Source organism: Plecotus auritus (assembly GCF_963455305.1).
Source record: "Plecotus auritus genome assembly, chromosome: 9".
In the NCBI taxonomy this organism is placed as follows: domain Eukaryota; kingdom Metazoa; phylum Chordata; class Mammalia; order Chiroptera; family Vespertilionidae; genus Plecotus; species Plecotus auritus.
In genome coordinates this window covers 44,789,251-44,812,452 of record NC_137783.1, presented here as the reverse complement: position 1 = coordinate 44,812,452, position 23,202 = coordinate 44,789,251, and the positions used below count along the sequence as shown (strand labels likewise).

Genomic DNA, 23,202 nt, shown 5'->3' with positions numbered 1-23,202 from the left:
GGGTAGGAGAAGAAGGCATCCATCTTTACAAGGGGATGAATACCTTTTATGTCCTTAAAATGTAATTAAAGGAATTTTCTCTAGAAGGTTTTGAAAGAACGAACTCCATGCCCACAGAGATTGACCTAGGCAGAAGAATCAAGGACAGTGTGAGAGCACAGGATGGGCTCAGGAGTTAACCAGGAAGAGAGGGTCAAGAAGAGTGTTTGGACTGAGAGAACTGTATATGCTAAGGCCTGCAGGAAGGCCAGTGCGGCCTGAAAGATGAAAGTAAGGGGGAGGGGAGGGAGAAACTGGTGTGCTGATCAGTAGAGACAAATGTGTAGGACAGGTGTGCAAATGCACATGCCTTCAGGGGCCCACGCAAGTAAAGTGAATGTTATCATTTGGGAATGTAACCCTCAGGCTCATTCATTCATCCATCCATTAAACTATTAAATGCTAGGTTGCAATATCCTGGGAGGGGGATGTATCATTGTGCAAACAAGATTCCTGATCTCATACAACTTACATTCTATTGAAAGGAGACAGATAAATAAACATATTAAGTAAACTATATGGAAAGTTAGAAGGTGCCAACGGCTATAGAAAAAGAAGAAGCAAAGTTGAGTATGAGAAAGTGTGGGGCCTCGGGCAGAATGTCTTGGGTGCTGCAATTTTAAATAGAATTTAAATGATAGGGTAGGCTCCACATTTCAATTTTCCAAACAAAGTCCAAAATCCAGACTATTTGGTAAAAATCTCTCAATCTTGAAATTGTGATGGAGCCTGCCAGAGTTAGGGATTATTTTCATTCTCTTTGCTAGGACTACTTTAGTTCTTTATGTTAAACAATGGGAATAGAACCCAGTGAAAGGGTTTGTCACTGCCCCATAGACAAAACCTTCAAATATTAACACAGCCAACTGCAGAGACCTCTTTCTTTCATATGCCCAAGCTGGTCAGAATTCCTATTTTCTGCAGGCAGACACAGAGCTACTACCCACAGTCCTGCTTGCCCAAGCTCTGTTGGGAAGACAAGGCTATTGCTTCAGAGAGGAAATGAAGCTCTCCCTGGATCAGAAATGATGCAGAAGGCTGACACCCACTCATATTTGATCTCCTCTGGGCACTGGGAATCAGAGGCAACATGAAATGATCACTCTTTATTCTTAATTTGCAATAGGAAACAGCAAGCCAGCATAATTTCTGACAAAAATAACCAGATAAATGTATAATCATGTTTTTCATGTGGCAGTCTGCGTAATTTATCTTGTGACTCTGATGTAACTTGCTGAATCAACCCCCCTCTTTGTTAATTTCATCTTTTTTCCACCAAGATGGGGGATGGGAATCTCTACTTGTATAATAATTGTCAAGAGATTTTAAGTTCATAAAGGGGAATCTGACTAAGGTACTCCCAGAACTTTGGGCAACTAATTCAGTTGTTTTGAAGTTTTATTTTTTAATTGAAATATACCATATTTATGGACAAGTCTACCAATCAAAGAGTGGGCTTGATGAATATTCACAGAGTGAACATCAGTGTTCAGCACCCAAAAACCAGAATCACCAGTTCACTTGTGTGTTTTTTAATTAATTTTTTATTAATTGATTTTTTTTTCGAGAGAGATCTAATTATTGTTCCACTTATTTACACATTCAGTGGTTGCTTCTTGTATGTGCCCTGACTGGGAATTGAACCTGCAACTTTGGTGTATAAGGAAGATGCTCTAACCCAACTGAACTACCAGGCCAGGGCTCAATTGCTTTTTAAATAAATGCAACTGAGGGCTGGATGCAGATGATAAGCCTCCTGTCTGAGTCCTCAGGGCCTTGTAGGAATACAGTACTTTGATCTTTATCCAAGGAACAGCAAGCAGCCATTGTGGTCTTTTTTTATCCAGGAGCCACTATCACATTTGTGCTTTAAAACAATCCCTCTGTATAGTATGGAGAATGGCTCGGAGAAAATCCAAATGGTCAGAGTAGTTACAAGGCTTTTACTTTCATCTAGGCAAAGAATTAAGATAGAATAATGGCATAAGCTTAGAAAATGAACTCTTGGAAAGTGAGATAACAGATTAAAACAAGATTCACAGAGCCACCCTGTGCCTTGGCTCACAGGCTTCCAGGTATACCTTCAAACTAGGAGCCTCAGGGGAGAAGTCACATTTGTAGCTCAAGGCAAAGTAACCCACATCTAGTGTGCTATACCTTTAACTTGTTACAATAGGATTGTGGTCTCCCATAACCATGGGATTCTTTCTGACTTGATTTCCCCCCACGTATAGATGGTTGCATTACTAATCAATAGGGTGGTTGCCTATGTGCTGATGCTATTTCTATCTACCCTCCTATTAGGAGTTGAATTGTGTCCCCCAACAATTCATCTGTTGAAGTGCTAACCCCCAGTACCTCAGAATGTGCCCTTACTTGGAAATGGGGTCACTGAAGATATAATTAGTTAAGATGAGGTCGTAAGGTAGACTCCTAACCCCATATATCTAGTGTCTTTAAAAAAGAAATTTGGACACAGACACACAAACAGAGAGGATGCCACACAAGAGCAAAGGCAGAGATTGGAGTGATGCTTTTATAGTCAAAGAATATCAAAGATGGCCAAAACCACCAGCTAGGGGCGTAGCATGGACAGAATATCCCTCTTAGGCCTCAAAGGATCCAGTCTTGCCAGCACCTTGATCTCAGACTTCTAGTCTCCAAAACTATGAGACAATACTAGTACATTGCTGTTGTTCAAGCCACTCAATTTATGTCAGTTTGTTACAACAGCCCTAGAAAACCAGTACACCTAAATCCCCAAACCAGCCCCAAACTTCAGTAGGTTGATGAGGGAGGAATGGGAAAAGCAGGGTGATATGACCATTCCTGAGCCTCATGTCCCCTATGAGCATTCAAATGTCAGAGTAGTAATTGGGGTGGGAGAGCCTCCAGAATCCATGGGGTCCACTGCCAACTGGCTTCCTGGTGGGCGAAAACAGCCTGAAGCTAGTCCGTGTGGATCTCTTTGAGGGGACTGCTCCATTCAGTTTTGAGGTAAAAACCAACACGTGCCACTTAGGGACAGATGTTTCAGGGGGCACTGAAGAGGAACCACTCACTCAGACATCTTTTAAATGCTTACTCTTACTATCCACTTTCCACGTAATTCAAGTATTTCAAATCTTTACACCATTTCCACTGGCTGCCCATTCAAACATCTAACTCAACACTCCCTGGTTAATGCATTATGTTAGAGTCAATTAAATTCATTTCATTTGAATATTCCTATAAGTCCCTTCAATACACAAATCATACCAGTCCTATTAAGCAAGTTGTTTATAGCTAGTATAGGCCTACTCCTGACCCCAGTTATCTCCCTCCAGGGAAGCCTTACAAAGTTTCTAGTTGGAAATAGAAGGACCCAAGGGGATTGCTTGATGTTGTCTCAGGACACAATCTCACAACCATAAACAAGTTAAATTCAAGGCCTAGTGGCAGACAATTTGTTATATAATATAGGACGCGCGCGCATGAATAAGGATCTGCAGCGATTGTCTGGGCTATACCACAGGCAATGTGGAAAGTACTTACCTGGTAAGTCTTTCATAAATGATAACCCATAGCACCAATCATCTAACAATAGAGGTACTGATCTATGAATTAGGTTATATATGGAGAAGATGACCTCAAAGGGAAGACTCCATACAAAGCCCGGTTAACTGCTCTTCTTGAACTTGGCCCACAGGCCTCTTATGATCAGTGATCATGTCATTTATTATTCAATCTGGTTTTTTGTTTTGTTTTGTTTTGTTTTGTTGAGCAAGGAAAAGAGTGAAAGAGATAGAAACATCAATGATGAGGGAGAATCATTCATGGGCTATCTCCTGCATGCCCCTTCCTGGGCATAGAGCCTACAAACCGGGCATGTGCCCTGACAGGGAATCAAACTGTGACCTCCTGGTTCATGGGTTGACAGTCAGCCACTGAGCCACAACAGTCGGGCTGGGACACTTTGGAGACTGGGGATATAATAAGTTTTCTGGGACAAGAGGCATAAATGGAACTGTTCTGGTCTCCTTAGCCATATGGAACTACTTAAGTTCCCATAACATGCCATGGGCTGTTATGTTCCCAGACTTTTGTATATCCTTTTCCTTCTCAGACCATCCTCTCCTACCTAGTATATTTAGAACACATTATATAGCCCACTCCTTTATGGATCCTTTCCCAAGACTCCTAGATGGGCTAGGGGTCTCCTTTCCATGCGTCTCCACTGTCCCTAGCACTGATGACATTCTAGCTCCCCACAAGACCAGTAACCTCTTGAGGATGGATATAATGTTTTTTTTAATCTTTGTGTTCATGTTATAGATATTCAACAAGTATGTATCTAATCAATTAGCTTGTGATTAGCTTGGAGAAGAGGTGGGTGTGAGAACTAACTTCAAATGTCTAAAGGGTTGTCATCACAAAGAGGGCCTAGGCTGCCTTATGTAGAACAAGAATGCTCATTGGAAACCTCAAGGAGCTATATTTCAGCTCCATATTAAGAAGAACTTTCTAACCAACAAGACTATACAGAAAACAGGCAGCAGAGAGCTCTTTGCCACTAGAGCTGTCTTGTTGACTAGCATACACTTGGTAAGAATTTGAGGCAAGGATTCAGGCATGTAGTGGGTGAGTGGCCTGGATAACTACGTAAGACTCTGTGATTCATTCATTCATTCAATGAGTATTTACTAGGCACCAGTCATTGCACCAGGTACTCCATGAATTAGCACAAAACAAACACGCCCATGTAACCACCGCGCAGAGCAAGGCTTTATGCTTGGTAATGAATGAGACAGATGCAGCCTCTGACCTCTTGGCTTGCAGAAGAGATACATGTAATTCTAAGAATTATTGGGTATTAAAGAGAATGTGAGAGGAGAACTTGGGGTGGGGGTCAGAAAAGAGACATTTACTGTAGGTTGAAAAGGCATGACTGTAGGAAGCCTGTTTGGTTCCATGACCTTAGACCTTTCTGGAAAACTCAGACTTCTTTTCTCTTATCTGATGCCTGTTCTTCCAGTTGGGCAACCTGCTTAGACCAGTTTATACCTGCCAGCTCCCGAGCTGTGAGTCTTTCTCAGATGACAGATAGCCAGGTAACTTTGACCATTCTAGGGGTGACCACATGAGGTCTTTAGTCACTTTCCTTCTTCCCCTCTTCTCTGAAAGACCATCAGAAAACGAACCACACAGACTTTGGGACAATAGAAGGACAAGCAATGCCATGGTAGGTGTACTCAGGAGTTTGGCAGAAACTCAAACTCAAACCCTTATCAAAGCACCCAACAATACTGGCCACAATTCAGAACTCCATGTATGAAGTACAAAAGACAGCAGGTGAGCCAAGGGACATGTGATCACAGGATTTCCTCCTTTACACTGATGGCAAACAGCACCAGGATAATACAGAGACCATTCAAGAAATGTTTGCTTGGTATTGACAAACAAGTAAAAAAAAATACCTTGCATTGAACCTCCACTATGGGCCAGGCACTGTGCTAGATGATTGCATATGCATTATCATATTTAAGCCTCAAACATCCAGACCCTGCCTCTCTCCACCTTTATCTGCCACAAGGAGAACAGATTTATTATTCCTATTTTACAGATGAGAAAACTGACGCTTAGGAGTTATAATAACTTACCTAGGGTCATATATCTAAAGAATGGCAGGCCTGTGTGTCTTCAGAGCCTGTGCTCTGGCCTCTATTCTGGAACCTTTCATGGGATTAAATGAAATCCCAACAAAGCAATGTGGTAAAAATTAGCTACCCTCTCTGAACACCAAAGGTAGGTGAGGAAGCCCTCAGCATTTAGCAGGAGAGGAATGTACTAGTAAAACTTGAGTTCGAAGCATAGGCAAAGTCAAAGGAAAAACAATTAAGGAGGAAAAAAAACTTTGTCTTACTCATATTATAAAAGAATAACCTAATATATAATTCATATGCCCATATAAGAAGGACTAACAAGCAAATAGAAAAACGGACAAAAGATATGGAGAGATCATAAGAAATATATACAAACAGCAGTTAAATATATGAAAAGATGTTCAACCTCACTCACTAAAGAAATGCAAATTAAAACTAAACAAAGGTAGCATTTATCTCCTATAAACTTTGGAGGTTGAATCAATCACCTATGGCCAATGGTTTAATCCATCATCTATGTAATGAAGCCTCCATAAAAACCCAACAGGACGGGGTTTGGAGAGCCTCCAGATGTATTTAAAATGACAGTTATTAAGAGACTATAGTATTGGTGAATGCTTCCATGTGCTGGGAGAGGGGTGCCCCTCCTTGCCACAGGGACAGAAGCTCCTGCGCTCAGGACCTTTCTGGACCTTGCCCTATGTACCCTTTCATCTGACTTTTCATCTGTATCCTTAATGATAGCCTTTATAATAACCTGGCAAACATAAGCAACTGTCTCCCTGAACTTTGTGAGCCATTCTAGCAAATTATCAAGCCCAAGGAAGTTATCATGGGAACCCAATTTATAAATGGTCAGTGAGAAGTACAGGCGACAACCTGAACTTACAACTGGTTTTTGAAATGGGGTCAGTCTGATGGGACTGGGCCCTTAACCTGAGGGGTTTAATGCCATCTCTAGGTAGTATCAGAATTGAGTTAAACTTGTAGAACACCCAACTGGTGTCTGCTGAAATGGAGAATTGCTGGATGTGGGAAAAACTCCCATATATTTGGTGTCAGGGAGTGGGGGAGAAAATGAGTTTTCTCCTGACAAAGCATTAGATATCAGGCTGTATTTAAAATGACAGTTATTAAGAGACTGTAGCATTAGTGGGCTGGTAAACAAAGAGCATTGGGAAAGCAGAGTCCAGAAACAGGCCCATAGCTATAGGGACGCCTGAATTTTGATAGGGATGATACTGCAGAAAAACAGGATATGAACCATGTTTTTAATAATGGTATTGGATCAAAAGGATATTTTTATGAAAAAATATATGGCTCTTGACCCCTATCTTATATCATACACTAAAATCAAACCCAGATTGATATCTAAATGTAAGAGGTAAAACAATAAATCTTCTAAAAAATAATAGAAGAGAGAACCGTGGGTGGGCAAAGATCTTTGAAATATGACACAAACACCACTAATCTTTAAGGATGAGATTAATAAGTGGGGCCATGTGAAAGTTAGGAATTTCTCTCTGTGGTAGGCAGTTAGGCAGACATGAGCAGAGCAAGGACAATGGGCCAGGACCTCGCCCCCAGGGTAATCTTTCCTCCCTAGCATATCGCTTGGTCATGGGAATTAGACCTCCTGACCTTTCATATCGCTAGTCATGCAGTTGGGACCCTTCCCTCACTTCCCTGATTTCCTTCCCTGGCATGTTGCTAGTCATGTGGGTTAGACCCCCCTGGGGGGCAGAGGGGCTACAACAAGAGGATGAGAGAATAGCCCTTAAGCATTAAGCCCTTAAGACAATGAGGTTCTGACCCGAATCAAATACATCAAGGCCTCAGTTGTGTTTCAGCTCCAGGCTCAGAAAAGCAGCAAAACCAGACAAGCAACCATGGCTGACCTCAGGACCAGCTTCATTGACTAATGACCCCCTGCCCTGGTACTGACCAATCAGTAGAGACCACAACCCTAGAAGGACACACCAGGAAAGCTGATGAATATTCTAATGGGATTCTCCCCTGAGCCCTCCAGATAAACTCCCTCATGACTGAGGACCCAATGTGGCTCTCTGTAGGGAGCACACCAGTGCCTTTCCCCACCCTCTTCCCCCAGGTGCATTTTCTTTGCCTCTCTCTTTCTCCGAAGCCCTTTTCTTCTACCACTCACTTCTTTTTACCTCTGTGACTTTCTAAATAAACTTTCTCTTATAGTTTGAGTCTTGGCTCTGAATTCTTACTTAACCAGAACTCAAGTACCGAGGTTGCTGAACCAAGGGCTGGTCTGACCCCACCTGTCTAACATTTGGTGCTGTTCTCACCGCTCCCAACATCATCTCCGTCAAAAGACTACTTGCATTTCAGAGATACAGAAATTGAGGCTCAGAGATATCAAGTACATTGTCTCTCAGTTGTGTCAGCTGGATGTGGGGGCTCCCCAAGTGAGTGCAAAGCAACAGGGAGGGGTTGGTCAGGAGGGAAGAAAACCCTCTCTTCTTTCAAACATATTGTCATTTATCATAACAGTCAGCAGGAGTCCCAGAAGCATGGAAGAGGGATACTCTGGGTCAAGTCTCTCTATCTAAGGGACATCAATCCCCAGAAATGGGATGCAAAGGGCCAGAGCCCTCCATGATGGCATCGGGCCCATGAGACTGACAAAGCTGGGACCCAGCCTGACCAACTCTCTTTGCCAGTTTTTCCCTCTCTGCCTGCTGGTCACTGGCTGAAACCAACCCCTGCTTCTCATTCTCTCCTTTGGTCCCCATTGAAAGCACTGAATAGGAGGTGGAAAGGGAGCTTGGAGGGAGAGTGGGTCTTCAGTGGATAGGAGGAGCCAGCTGGGTGGGGGTGAGGAGAGGGGTGCTGGGGAGTGGTTCTGAAATTGTGGGGAAGGGGTAACCTAGCAACCACTGCCTTATGCAGTCACAAAGCAGACAGTCTTGTCCACAGAACCCCAAACTTTCCCTTTGTCCTCTTGCTCCTTCCTGCTCGGGCAACAGGGGCTTCTCTGCTATAGTGAGTGTTTGCCTTGGTGAGTCCAGGGATCTTTCCAGGGGAGGAAATGGACTTAAGCCGGTCTGGGGCCCAGGAGAAAGGAAGTTCTGTCTAGGATTGAAGTGAGTGTTCAGACTCCTTGTGCCTGGCTGGCTGGGGGCCCAGCGGGGAGGGGAGTGGGGGAAAAGGCAGGCGGAACCTCTCTACAGCAGCTGGGGGTGTGACCCTTTAGGGTCTTATAAAATTGGTTTAATGGATCATGCCTAACATTTACAAGAAGCAAACAAGTAGGATGAAAATATCAGTGAGCATCCTATGTAGCAGGGTAAGGATTGCTTCGGTTTCACATACACACAAGCATGTGCACATGTATATGAATGGAGTGGTGATGTAAAAATTAAGTTTTCTTACCATGGTCACAGTCAGGAACATTTGAAAGTCTCTGTTTTAACGACTACCTTTTCTTGCTGGCAGGTGCATTGGGGGCTTCCAAATGCCCTGTTCTCCAGCCTACAGCCTCTAAGTGCTCTAGAGCGCAGCCCCAGTGCCCCACTGCCCCCCATGTCCAAAGCTTCCTTCAAAGGAAGCTCTGCCAACTGTTTTTCTTTTTCTGTTGTTGTTATTATTTTGGGTTTTTATGTGTGTTTTGTGTGCTTTTTGGTATGTTTTTTGTTTTGTTTTTATTTTATTTTTTTGTTTCTGTGGGGTGTGTGTGTGTGTCTTAATGGTTTTGTTGATTTCAGAGAGAGGAAAGGAAAGGGAGAGGGATAGAAACACCAATGATGAGGAGATTCATTGATAGGCTGTCTCCTGCATGCCCCTATGAAGGATGTGCCCTGACCAGGAGTCAAACTGTGACCTCCCGGTTCACAGGTCAATGCTCAACCAGAGTCACACTGGCCGGGCTGTTTGTTTTTTCTTTTCTTTTTAGAGAAAAGATCAGGAGTCTTTGAGTCAGGTTGCCTGGTTTCTTGCCGTGTGACCTCAAAGTCTCTCCCCTTCCCTGATCTCAGGCAATACCACATCCTCCTCCATCTGAACTTGATGAAAGGCTGTCCCTGGAGGGGTCTCTGGGGTCCCTTGCAGATTCTGTAATTATGGGGGTTAATTCTCAAAATGCACTGTTTCCTTTTCTAACTCCAATCCTGACACCTGAACCACCCCCCCCAACATTTTGGCTATATGAATATGTGTATACATTCAGGTCCATAGATTTAGATGAATTACCATTCCTGGCTTTGACACCTATCACCTTTCATCCACGTCAATTAGTTTATTTAATAATGTAATGGACACTTGTAAGTGCACCTCCCAAACCAAGAACGAGAATATCACCACTAACACATCTTATGTGTTCTTCTCCCAACTCTCCCCTCCCCACCTGCTCTCAGAAATAACCACCAGCTGAATTCTGTGTGTAACATTTCCTTGCTTGTCTTTTCTTGTTTCATCACATATTTATGATACTTTTACTTGCTTTTGAACTTTTTTTTTATAAGGATCTCAGGCTACATGGTCTTTTGCCACTTGCTTTCCTCATCTTAGCGTTAAAGTTGCAAGACTCATCTATGTAGCTGTGTGTAGCTGTGTGTAGCTGTGGTTCATGCATTTCAATTACAATGTAATGCTCATTGTCAGAATGTACCACAGCTTACTTATGCACTCTTCTGCCATTGGACATTTGGATTGTCCCCAGTTTTTACTAATCTGAACCATGTTAGTTTGACTAATGTTCAATTTTGCAAGCTATTGCCGATGCTTTTCTCCCAAAGTGTCTGTTCCAGTTTGTGGGGCACTGGGAGTCTATAAGACTCCCCACTGCCAGTCTATAAGATGTTCTGATACATCTTCAACATGGATCTTTGTTCTGTTAGAAACTGTACAATGTCTGCGGAGGTGAAGACCGAACCAGCTGAACAACCCCTGGCGAGGTGAGGCCCCAAATGCCTACCCTGCTGACCGAGGAGGTGGTAGAGACAAAGGGGGCCTCAGGGAACTCAACAGACTGGGAGACCAAGAAAGGCAGTCTTCCCTCACCTTCCACTGCCATCAGCTAGGCCTTGATTGGATTCTCAGGCCTGAGGTACCACAGGTCGCAGGCGGGAACCCTCTCTGGATGGGGAGAGGATGTGATGGCAGGGGCCAGGAGCACTGAGCACAGAAATTCCAGGGATTTTCAGGTGGTGACTTTCTCTGTTAGTAGGGGTTTGGGGATGCCAGCTAACTATGATTTTTCAGAGAAGGTTTGCTTTATTTCTTTAAGTCCCAGATCTCTTAGAGGCGAACCGAGGATGGAACAGGAAACTCAGGGGCCTGGTCAGCGAAATCCTCAGAGGGTCCAGAACACCTTTCTTAGCATATCCAGAGTCCATCTGTACCACAGAGGGGCTCCCTCCAGCCAGGGTCACCGGGAGAAGGGAAAGCCAGGCACCAAGCACCAGCCCACCGTTGGATCCTTGCTGGACCGACTTCGACCTCTTCCTCCAGGGGCAGAAGCACAGCATCCTCGAGAGGGAAGGGGTGCAGGGTGGAGGACAGAGAACCTGAGACGGTTTGTCTCCAGTGAAGCGAAGCAAGAGCTTGAAGCTTCCCTGCAGCGTCGCAGCTCTGAGAGCTGCCGCATCAGCTGGGCGTCTCCTGGGAGGGCCCCATGGGGAAAGGGCTTGCTGGTGTAATCTGGCCTTGGGAACAGCTTTGACCCGCAATGCTGTGTCTGGGCCAAAACTGCCCCTGATGGTGTGGGGGAGGGTGACAGCCTGGAGCTGGCTTCTCCTGGGCAGCCAAGAGTTTGGCTTGGGGAGAGGCCCTTGCTGGGGCCAGCCCTGTGGCTCTGGAGGTGTATATAATGTGTCTTCGCTCCAATCCAGGCATTTGGATGACTGGTGGGTCTATAGCTTCTCTTTCTGGCTGTAGAGATGGTCTGTGAAAGAAAGCTGGGGTCCTGGGGAATTCCATCTGAGTTTTCTCAGATGGATCCCAGTTCCCTACTAAGGCACCTGAGGAAGACAGAAGCCTCCCTGGGACTGGATTGTCCCAATCAGGAGAAGGCCCTGTGGGAGGCTGAGCTTGGAGGCCAGGGGGTGGCAGAGAAACCCTGGAAACCACATTTCAGAGTATCTCAGGAATGGACTCTGAAAAGCCCTGAGCTGGGGCAGACACTGTTGCCAGGAGGCCTCATTAGCTTCTCCTTGACCTTCTTCTTCAGTCCAAAGGCTGAGCCAAAGGCTGAGAAGTCAGAGCACAAGCCAAGAAGCCAGGGGGTCGAAGGGCCACAGAAAGAACCTGTGGTCCCAGGGGTCGTGGATTTCAAGGTGGTCCGAGAGGGATTGAGGACTGGCAAGCCTGAAACCCCTGGCACCTACCACTTCGGCCGCCTCAGCCACAACTCCTTCTTCTCCCGGCATCACCCCCACCCCCATCGTGTGACCCACATCAAAGGTAGGGTTGGGGTAGGCCAGGGCCTGGTGGGCAGTGGAGGAGGGGTGCTCCTAAAACCTGGAAAGGGAGGACCCAGCCTCTATTTCTAGGGTGAGGCCCAGAGAGGAAGGGGACTTAGCCAGGGTCACAGAGCTGCTTGGCCACTTGCAAGCACTTGACCAAGTCAAGAGTTTCCTTGGGGGGCAGGCTCCAAGGGCAGGCTACATGTCCCTACAGGGTTTCCCTTGCTGCGGGTCCTCCTGCCTTACAAATCAGAGAAAGGGATGAATGTTCTGCCTCAGGGCTGCACTCGGTTTGCAAACACAGGCCATTTCATCCCTCAAGTATCTACTGAGTGTGAACTGTGTCTGAGTCAGGCACTTTTTTGGACCCTGGGAATATGACAGTGACCAAGACAGTCCCTGTCCTCATGGAGCTGACTCTCTGGTAGGAAAGAATAGGAAATAGATGAGGTGTCAGAGCGTGGTAAGTGCCAAGGCTACAGAGGGAAGACATGATCAAGAAACATGACTTTTGAGCAAAGAACTAAAAGAAGAGAGAGCATGAATCAATCATGTGGATATGGGGGATGGAGGGAGGACGTCCTGGGCCGAGGAAACTGCAAGTACAAAGGCCCAGCAGCAAGAAGGCCAATGTGGCTGGAGCCGAGTAAGGAGAGAAAGGAGATGCAGCAGAGAGGCAGTGGGGGCCCAGGTCATGTGGGCCTTGGAGGTCACTAAGCCATCTCACTGAGTCAGATGAGAACCACTGGAAAGCTGAGAGCAAACAAATATCAGGAGTGATCTACTGGCCTCTGTCTGGATGGTGGCTTGGACCAGGGAGGTAGTGGTGGAAGAGTTAGTGGTCCGGCTCCAGAGATAGGCAGAAGGTAAAGCCAACAGGATTTGCTGATTGATTAAAAATAGAGTGTGAGAGGAAGAGGGGGATCAATGTTGACTCCTGGATTTTTGGCTGGAGTAACTGGAAAACTGGGACAAAAATACTTCAGAGGGGACCAGTGGAGGATAGGAGACGAGTCAAGAGTTTGGTCTAGGACTGAGAGATGCAAAATGTGAGATCCTTTTAGACACCTAGGTGGAGGCACAGAGGGGGCAGTTGGGTCTGGAGATCAGGGGAGAAAAGCAAACAGGAGAGGATTCATGTGCGGATGGTGTTTGAAGTGGCGCCTTGATGGGATCATCCAGGACACTGTGTAGATACAAGAGACGAAAACCTGGGGACAGAGTCCCAGGGACCCCAAGGCTCAGAGGCTGTGAGAAGGAGTACGCAGCAGAGGAACTGAGGAGTGGCTGATGAGCTAGGACAAACCAGGACAGTGAGGGGTCCAAAAGGAAAGTGCTTTGGGAAGGAGATAGTGAGCAACCATTCTCTCCTATTCAGGCTGGTCCTCAGAGTGTAACTGTCTAGTAGTAACAATATCACACAGACCTTAGGCCGAAGGGTCCTCATGTGTAAACTGTCTGCCACCACCTCCAGGCTGCCCGGCACTCAGCCCTGCACAGGCTGACAGATGGCGAGACGTTTCATCCAGGGAGTCTAGCTAAATCTCACTCCCTGTGGTTTGAGCCCAGGTCCCTCTCCACAGCCAGGTGTCCCTCTTGAGGCTGCTTACGTCTCTCTGCTCACACCTGCAGTCATTGCTGTCATAGAAAGCCAAAAGGACCTCAGGACGAGGGTTGCAGGGGCCCGAGTTGCTGCGGGACCCTGAGCCCATCCCTTTGCTGTCCATTCTAAGTGCCCCAGGGGTAAGGTCTGGGTGGCTACAGAGGCCCTCCACGCTCTAGTGATCTACGGGCTCTCGTTACTAAAAAAAGGGGGGGCCAGTGCTCTACCTGCCCAGCCTCCTGGAGCTATTGGGGTCCACCCAGCCACCCCTTCCCACAGCCTCTGTCCCTTCACAGATCTCACCGGGAAACCCGTCTGTGTTGTCAAGGACAAGTTCTCTCTGGCTTCCTTGCCTCAAACTGCACTCCTCTCCCCCTCTCTGATGGGGATGCCTACCCTCTTTGTCCCCGTTGGAGACCCACAGTCCAATCGGGACCCCCGGCTTTCTTCAGGTGGGTACTGGGGCCAGACCCTCTACCTTGGGGTTACACCTCTCTCCAAGGGCTGTCCCGCTTGGGTGGGTGCCTGAGAAGGAAGTGGGATCTGGTCAGGTACCCCATTTGCCCCTCATTTCCTCCAGCTTTGGCATCTGCATTATTTGCCACCCCCGAGATCTCAGAAATGTGCCCCTGCTTGGATTTAAGGTGTTTGAGGAGTAACCACAAGCAGAGGACAAGCAGTTTTGGGCAAGTCATGTGACTTCAGGCTGTAGAGGAATCATATTGGAAATAATTAGCACTTGTACTCAGGCACCAGCCATCAGAACAGGTGGCCATACATAGCACCGCGGCCCACGCTCTGAGGCCTCTGCTCCGCAGGCTGTGCCCTTTCTGTTAGGGGTGCAGGACAGGGGCTGGGACAGCCTGCAGGGCAGAGGTTTGGAAGGCTTGCTCGGTGCTCTGTACCGCCCTCTGCAGGAGCAGTTCCATATTTTAGCACTGCATATCAACTGAATCTCAATCTTGGCTTCAGTTTCTTAAAAGAGGCAAAGCTATATTAAACCACTTGCATTTTGGCACAAATAACCAAATACGGTCCGGTGTTTCCCATAAAATCACAGGCTAGGACCTTGGTCGGCAAACTGCGGCTCGCGAGCCACATGTGGCTCTTTGGCCCTTTGAGTGTGGCTCTTGCACAAAATACCACAGCCTGGGCGAGTCTGTTTTGAAGAAGTGGCATTAGAAGAAGTTTAAGTTTTAAAAATTTGGCTCTCAAAAGAAATTTCAATCGTTGTACTGTTGATATTTGGCTCTGTTGACTAATGAGTTTGCCGACCACTGGGTTCCCCTCCACACCCACCCTCCCACCCACCAATGGTGTGATTCCTAATCCTTCCCCAAGGGCACCATCTCTCCTCCCCTTTAAGATGCAGATAGAAGGCTGGGAGGAAAGGAGGCTCTTCTACCCACAGCATCCCCAACACCTGGTGCCACAGGGAGGGCGAGGAGGAGGGGCCCAGACAGCAGGTGCCAGGATCTTGTCCCCTCCTCCCAGAGGCCTGGAAGAAGGAGTTGAAGGACCTGGCTTCCCAGGTGGTCATCTTCACCAAGGAGAATGAGCCGAAGAACAAAGAGGTGGGTGCAGAGCAAAGGAGCTCTCTGGGAAGAGATGAAATGGAACCATCCCTGTGTACGAAAATCTTTCCCAAGTCCGGTCACACTGACCAGCAGAAGAGCAAGTGCTCATTGAGGTGCTGCTGTCCACACTGAGGAGGAGGAGCCAACAAGTACCAACCCAAGGGCTGCAGTGAGGGCTCCAAGGATCAGAGAACATACCCAAGTGGAGAAATCCAAGAAGGGTTCCTAGTTCAGAGGTGGACAGGGGAGGCATCCTAGTGGAGGCACACAGCGCAAAAGCTCAGAAGCCGGGAACACAGGACCCCTCTAGAGAGTGAGGAGCTGAAGTGCAGGGCCCAATGAGCAGCAGTGGAGGAGAAGGTGGGAAGGGGCCGACTTAGAATGTGGGCAAGACCAGCTTGCTCTAATTTCTGAACTTAGTGCAGTGTCTAATCTCATAAGGAATGGAGAGTCACTGAAGGTTTTCAGACAGTATTGGGGTGGCCTCGTGGGTGCTATTTGCTGACCAGTAAAGACAAGTGGAGGCAGCTTGACGGTAGTAGGAATTGGTCCTAGGACAGGCCTGGCCCTTTGTGGATGAGTCTCATTCTGCACTTGTGCTGGGCAGCAGAATTCTCATCCCTGCTCTGCAGCTAACACACTGCAGCTCTTGGGGCAACGGTCTGGGTCTCAGGTTTCTCTTCTTTAAAAGGGGAAGAAGGAAGCGACCAGTCTTAATTGAAGTTGCAGGGTCTAGAGGCCCCAGGCCTTGTGCCCATTGGCCTGGCTTAAGAGGGTTTCCCGGGGCTAAGAAAGGATGCCAAGCTGTGTGAGACAGACCTGGGGGCAACTGAGCTAGGAATTAAGGTAGGTGTGTGTGTGTGTTGGGGGCGGGGGAGAGGGGGGAGCCTTGGCATAGAATACTGTTTTCAAACCTCTGGTGAGCTTGGGGGAGTGATAGCAAGGAGGACTTGCCCAGGACCATGGTGAGTGAGGAGGGGTCGAGGGAGGAGGTAGGAGGCCAGCATTCAATGAAGTTCCAGGAGGAAGAGCTTTGGCTATATGGAAGGGCCCCCTGCTGGGGAAAGGGGTCTAGGACAGTGTGGGGCTGGCCTGGTCCACATCCTGGGTCTCTGTATTGCTGTGATGCTGAGGTTCCAGGAGGGGAGGTGATGGGCACCTTGGAGATGTGAGCCAGCCTCCTTCTAGTCTCTTCTCTTCCTTCTGTCTATCTATCTATCTATCTATCTATCTATCTATCTATCTATCTATCTATCTATCCATCCATCCATCCATCTATCATCTATCCTCTCTCTCTCTCTCTCTCTCTCTCTCTCTCTCTCTCTCTCTCTCCCTCTCTCTCTCTCTCTCTCTCTCTCCCCTCCCCACTTCGCCTCCCACCTCCCAAGTCTCTGACCACTTTTCTTCCAGGAGGAGGTGCCTCAGCGGGAGCAGGGTGCAAAGTACTCTGCAGAGACTGGGAGGCTCATCCCTGCTTCCTCCCGAGCCCTTAGCAGCCGCCACTCCCGCCAGGGCCGAGGGAACCACCCTTCAAGCAGAGATGGCATCCAGGCCTACGTCCTGCAGGATCAGGAGCTGCTGGTGAGACCCTGGGAAGGCCGGGGGCTGGGAAGGCCAGGGGCTGGGGCCCTAGAGTGGCCCTATCTGTGGGCAGAGAATAGGGTGGTATATCCCCAAGCTTACAGATCCCAACTAGGACTCTCACAAGTGCTGGACAGTGTGGCCTCTCCCAGGGCTACTTGCACCTGAGACTGTAAGACTCAGAAACCACAGCCCTGGGAGTCAGGAGCCTGGATTCGAATCCCTCAGTGCTTCCACGGTTCTGTGTAAGCCTTGTCCTCTTTGTTAAGTCCTTTCCTCTCAAGGGCCTTTGGTTCCATGATCCAGTCAAACTGGGAGCATAAACATGTCACCACTCAAGTCTGTTCCAGCTTTGGCACTTGGCACGTTACTGAAGGGAGCTGCAGTAGTAGGATGAGATGCATGGAGAGGAAGGTCCCACCTAGTGTGTCCTCAGACCGCACCCCGGGGTGGGGCACCCTGCAGCCTGCAAGGTTGGTCCCAGCCTAGTCTCCCCTGAGAGGTGTCTGCTCTGTGCTGGGACGAGGCACGAAGCCGCCCACCTCCACATTCAAACTTTCCATCAAGGTCTGAGACGAGTCCATGATGGTGCTAGTGGGTTAAGGCAGTGAAAGTCCCTATTAAGCCCTAGTTGGTTTGGCTCAGTGGATAGAGAATCGGCCTGCGGACCGAAGGGTCCTGGGTTCAATTCCAGTCAATGGCATGTACCTCAGTTGCAGGCTCCTCCTCAGCCCAGGCCTTGGTGGGGTCTCATGCAGAAGGCAACCAATCGATGTGTTTCTCATTGATGTTTCTCTCTGTCTTTTCCTCTCTCTTCCACTATCTCTAAAAATCAATGGAAAAATATCCTCGGGTAAGGGTTAAAAAAAGAAAGAAAGTCCCTGTTAAAATGCACGCATGTTCTCCAGGAAAGGCCAGACAATGAGCCAGCATCTTGACACCATCCCTGAGACAGTGCTTTCAAAACAGTCAGTCCAGTGAAGTGAACAGAGCAGACAGGGCCCGGGATCCCCACTTTACAGATGGGGTGGCTGAGGCCCTGCCAGGTGCCATTCTGTGACCCAGGTCCCCATAGAGCGAGCAGCGTAGCTCGGACTAGAACAAGTACTTTCTCCACCGTAGGGCGGCCTCACCTTGCCTGGAAGTAGGTTCTCGGGTTCCTTGGGGAGGGTGCAAAGGGCAGGTAAGTTGGAAGTGGTGAATTGAGAAGGACCCTGGGGCAGAGTGGGGCTGGGGTCACCATATGGGGTGGGGACCTGGGGGCAAGGGTGGACACCTAGCAAGCACAGGCCTGGGGAGAGGTGAGCCCATGTTCCCCTCTGACCGCCACTGGTTCAGGTGGGCTCTCCTGAAAGAGGGAACCCCACTTTCCTAGGATGCCAGGTGCTCCACCCCCCATCACAGCCTCAACCTCCAGCCAGCGGTAGCCACAGCGGCCACCAGCACCCCCGCCTACAGAGCCCCCGTAGCGTATACAAGACAGAGCTGGATCTTTTCCGAACGATCCTTGTCTGGAGAGCGCAGAGGAGAAAGGGCCCTGAAGCAGCAAAGGTGGCCGCGGCTGAGGACACGGCTGCGGGCAAAGCGGGGAAGGAGCTCCGAACTGTGCAGTTTGCAGAACCCGCTGGCCCCGACCCTCAGGCCGCCCACTGGGAGCAACCTGCCTCTTTGCTAGCATCTCCAGACTCTGAATTTGGGAACTTCAGGGTGGGGAGGCTCGTGGGGACCCTGAAATCCCCCCACCAAGGACTCGGGCATTTGGGACTCGGTGCGTCTCTGAGGAGCTGAGTGCCCAGCTCTGACTTGGCCTTCCCAGGGAGGGACTCTGGGGTACAACCCGCCCACGCAGGGCTCAGAGATGAGGGCCCACATATCTGACTCTGAGGGTTAGTGCTGCCTCAGTCTCCCTGCTGGGCGCCCCCTCAGTGAGGAGGCCGAGAGCCTTTCTCCAGGGCCCTTGGGAGAGGCAGCCCTGTAGCCAGCGAATCCCATGCAGGGGCGGTGGGGGGGGGTGGGGGGGTGGGCAAGGACCATTGCGGGGACCAGGTCAGCTAAGTACGTGGCTGTGGGAGCCCACTTCAGGGCAGGCACCTGTGCTGCTGGCCAGAAGGTGCCATCCACACACTGACCCAGGCCTGTCCTCCTGCCCACAGATCTTGGAGCTCCTTTGTCAGATCCTGCAAACAGATTCATTGAGTGCTATCCAGTTCTGGCTCCTCTACTCTCCTCCCAAGGGTGAGGCACAGCCCCATGCCCGGGGCCTCCTCCGAGCGGAGGCTGCTGAGGGCCTTGCCCTCTACTTCAGCAGGACTCAGAGGTCTCATGGCTCCCACCCTGCCTTCTGCCGGAGCCTTTCTCATCTTTGGAGCCCCACGCTAGCTTTTCCCAGCTGGACTTCGCTGCTCCCTCCTCCCATTCCTCAGCAGGATTTCCATGACCCTGCCCCTCAGAAGGGATCCCTCCTCCCCGCTGACAGAGGGCCTCAGCACCCGGGGGGGGCGAGTCCGAAGCCCAGACTTAGCAGACAAGAAGCCCCCTTCACCCACCACTGTGGAAAACACACACACACACACACAGATGCAAATACACGCAATAAGAACACACATGAACATGAACATAGGAATGGACATATATGTATGCACTGGGACAGGGAGTAGAGGGTATGTCTAAAAGGGAGGGTGAGGAGTGATGAGAGCCAGAGATTGGAGAAGGCTTCCTGATGGGGAGAGTGAAGGGGGAGAGGGGTAGGTCCCCTATTGGGTTCCCAAGTGGGCCAAGGGGTGTTGTGGGCAGGTAGGCCAAGACCACGGTACACACGAGGGAAGTGCGGAAGGGCTGGGTGCACAGCACACTCAGGATCCAGGGAGAAGTAGGACCTGCCCATGGGGCCCTGTGGGCAGAATAGAAGATGGTTGAGAAAGCTGCCTTGGGCCAGGGGTGGGCAGAAGAGCTGGAGGCCCTGCTCCCTGCATGTCCTGTCTAGCGACAGGATGGGGCTGGGTCATGCCCCTGAGGACTCTGCTCCCTGTGCTTACAGAGAAAGAGTTGGCACTGGGGCTCCTGCAGACAGCAGTGGCTCAGCTCCTTCCCCAGGGTCTAGTCTCCATCCCAACAGAAAAACTTCTAAACCAGCTCCAGGATGTCCAAGAACCACCTCAAGAGAGGCAACAGCCAAACTACAGGTGGGCTTCACCCCTCCCACCTGCCCCTCTGTTCCCAGAACTGCTCCCTCATGTTCAGCACCTGTCCTTCCAGGTGAGGCTAGTGGGGTGCAGAGAAGGGAGCCTGGCACTGGCCGGAGCCGGGCCGACAGCCTGTCCTGGAGGAAGGGGTCAGCCGCTGCCATGGGACCCTCCAGGCTGTTTGTGCTGCTCAGAGGCCCCGTCTGCCAGACCAGGCTCAGCTGCCAGCCTTGGGGTACCTGAGGGGGTGACCTGTGTCAGCTGTAGCAAGACAGGGCTGGAGGAGCCGCAGCTAGCCCTCCAGGAGCTCCTTGGGAAGGCACAGTAGAGAAGGAATGCTAACATAGTCAGGCAGCAGTGCCTTTATGTTGGTATTAAGCACCCTGAGTGGCTGGAGAGAAAGAAATTAATTCCAAGTTGGGGAAAGGGAGGGTCAAGAAAGGCCTCACAAAGCAGGTGAGTAGGGCCTGACAGTCAGCACTGGAACCTGCAATATTGAACACCCATTATATCTCCCTGACATCGCTGGTGCTCTACATATTTCTAGTCCACACAACCACCCGTGGAGGCCCTGTGACCTCCATTTTACCCAGAGGAAACTGAGGCTCAGAAAGAATTGAATGACCTATAGTCACCTGGCCGGTCGGCAGAAGAGCTGGGATCAGACTTGGGCTCGCCTGCCTTATATGCCCAGCAGTGCTCAGATTCACAGGGGAGCTTGTTACAAGTGAAAATTCCTAGAGAGTCTGACACACAGGTGGGGTGGGGCTGGCGGGGGCGGGGGGCACACAGGGGCTGTGTGTGGGTAACATCGCCCAAGTATTCCTGATAGAACTTGGAGAGCACTGCTGGGTAAATAGAATTTGAACAGGCCGAGGAGAGGGTGAGAAGTGCCAGGAATGGAAGTCAGGGATGTGCACACTTTCGGGGATGCTGAGTTCTGGGGTGGTTGGAGCGTGGTGGGCTTGTGCTCGCTTAGGTTTGTTACAGGTGTGGACGCTCGCTTTGGCCCTGCACGTGGTTTTCTTTGCCACTCTGCAGGGCCAGGGGAGGCCCAGGAGAAAGGCAGGCTTCACTGTGACCTTGGTCAAGACAACTCCCATCTCTGAACCTCAGTTTTACCTCTCAAAAGCCCCTCTCCCAGAGTGTAGGGAGAACATTACATCAGGCGCATAAAAAGGCTTGCTGGAGTGTAAAGTCGATACAAGATAATACAAGAGCATTATTCATGCTTGTAAATACTTCATCAGGGAAGCAGGCTCTCATCTCCTCCACTCCCAGGGGAAGGCTTCCTGTCTGCGAGGAAACAAGAGGCCAAGAAAAGGCCTGGGGCGAGGGGGGTTGTGTGTGTAGTGGCTTCCCTTACAGCTCCCAGGACAGGAGGGATTTGGGTCCCTGTGGCCACAACAGGCAATGGGTTCACAGTTGTCAGGGTCTTGCTTGGGTGGTGCTTGCTGGTTCTCAGGGAGGATTGGCTCCGGCCTCTTCCTGGAGCACCTTCCTCACCTCGCCCACCCCGCTGCCCTGCTATGGTGCGGTCCATTCTGACCTTCCCAGACCTCCTTTCCTCTGTGTTGGTTCTAGCCAATCCCCAAAGAAGTCAAAGACACCGCCTCTACCCAACAGGGAAAAACCAGGTAAGATTCCACAGGGCAGATCCCTGCAGGCTCACTGAGGCCCACCCTCGCTAGATTCCTTGGGGGATTTAAGGCTCCTGGGAGATAGGTCTCTGCCCAAGGAAGCTGCTCATTTCACCCATTCATTCATTCATTCATTTAACAGAAACTCATTTAGTGCCTATGTGCCAGGCTCTAGGGATCATGGGGAATCTTGGGGGCAGGGGGGTTTAGGGGAGATGAGGAAGGAGGCTGCAACAGTCACTCTGGTGCCTGAGACCAAGGCAGGGGAGGAGAGCGGGAGTGGGAGGGGAGAAAAAAACAGGTGTCTCTATGTACTATATTCTCCCCCACTAGACTGCAAAGGGTCCCGGGTGGCTGGTGGAGGGTTTGCATAGAGGAGGTACTTCATTGATATTTGTTCCCTGGGTGTAGTGAGGCTCCGAGCTCCTCCTAGTCACCGCAGAGCCCAGAGCAGAAGCTGGGTTGACTGGCCCTGTGCATCTCCCTCTGCTCTCGCACCTCTGCCTGGGGCCTTGTGGGGAGAGGGGCCCACCCAAGTCTCTTGGGCAGCTCCCAGGTAGGGCCTGGCCCCTCCTTCCTTTCCTGCCGGCTGTGTCTCCCCTTCTCCCAGAGTACATCGGAAAAGCACAAGTTCTACGGGTGCATCCAAGCCAGAGCACAGAAGAGAAAGTGGCAAAGCCAAAGGCAGAGTGCTGAGGAGCTGGCGCCGCCTTACCCACCCTGCTCAAGAGCCAGCCCAGAGCTCAAGCTTTGCCCACCCTGCTCCAGAGCCAGTCCAGCGTTCAAGCTTGTGCCTGCCTCCTCAACTGCCTCAACGGCGATATGTTCTTTCCTATCACATCGAGCCCATTAAAATACCACCTTCCCTTTAAGAGGACAGTTCCACTCTCCTATCAGCAGGATGTCTGTGTGTGGGGTATTTATTCCCGGAGAAGGGGTGAGCTGCAGGGAACCACCCCACTCCCTTGGAGAATGCCCGCGTGCCACCGCCAGCATGGGGCTTACCCGGTTCTTTCATGTCCCAGGGAACTAAAGGGCAGATAGTGGCTAAGACGGCCTGAGAAAAAAGCTCTTCCTCTCCCTGAACCAAGACACACAAGTATCTGGGTAGATTAGAGCAGAGGTCAGGCATCCACAGGCCTCCTTAAAATAATCATCGATACCAGTTATTGAATTCCTACCAGGCATCGGGGCAGGGGAGTTAATGAACACTGTTAACTGACCCAAAAGAGTCAGGCAGCTTTGGCTAGATATAAATGACACCGATTTACTCAAGGGTCTTAGGGTTTGCAAACTGGAAACACAACTAGGCAATAGCCAGCGTATTCCAGAGGAGAAAGAAAAGCTGGGGGTTCTTAATAGTAAACAATACATCCAGGTCTGCGCTCTTTGCCCCAGGATTGGTCCAAGATGGTGGTTGTCTGATGTCTGGTGGTCTAGACAATGGCACAGTTTCTTCTTGAGGTAATTCAAATGGTTAACTGAAGGTCTGATGCATGGCCAGGCA

General features: G+C 49.7%; 1 protein-coding gene across 1 annotated transcript; it reads left to right on the top strand.

The window, feature by feature from the left end:
• Positions 1-10,556: 10,556 nt before the first annotated feature.
• TBATA (thymus, brain and testes associated) lies at positions 10,557-22,391 on the top strand (the record flags this gene model as incomplete). Its single annotated transcript, XM_080687873.1, has 9 exons — positions 10,557-10,603; positions 11,878-12,110; positions 14,012-14,167; positions 15,210-15,289; positions 16,703-16,873; positions 19,027-19,108; positions 19,911-20,055; positions 21,640-21,692; positions 22,306-22,391. The coding sequence occupies 9 exons, from the start codon at positions 10,557-10,559 to the stop codon at positions 22,389-22,391; spliced, it is 1,053 nt and encodes a 350-aa protein (XP_080543999.1).
• Between the last annotated feature and the right edge of the window lie 811 nt (positions 22,392-23,202).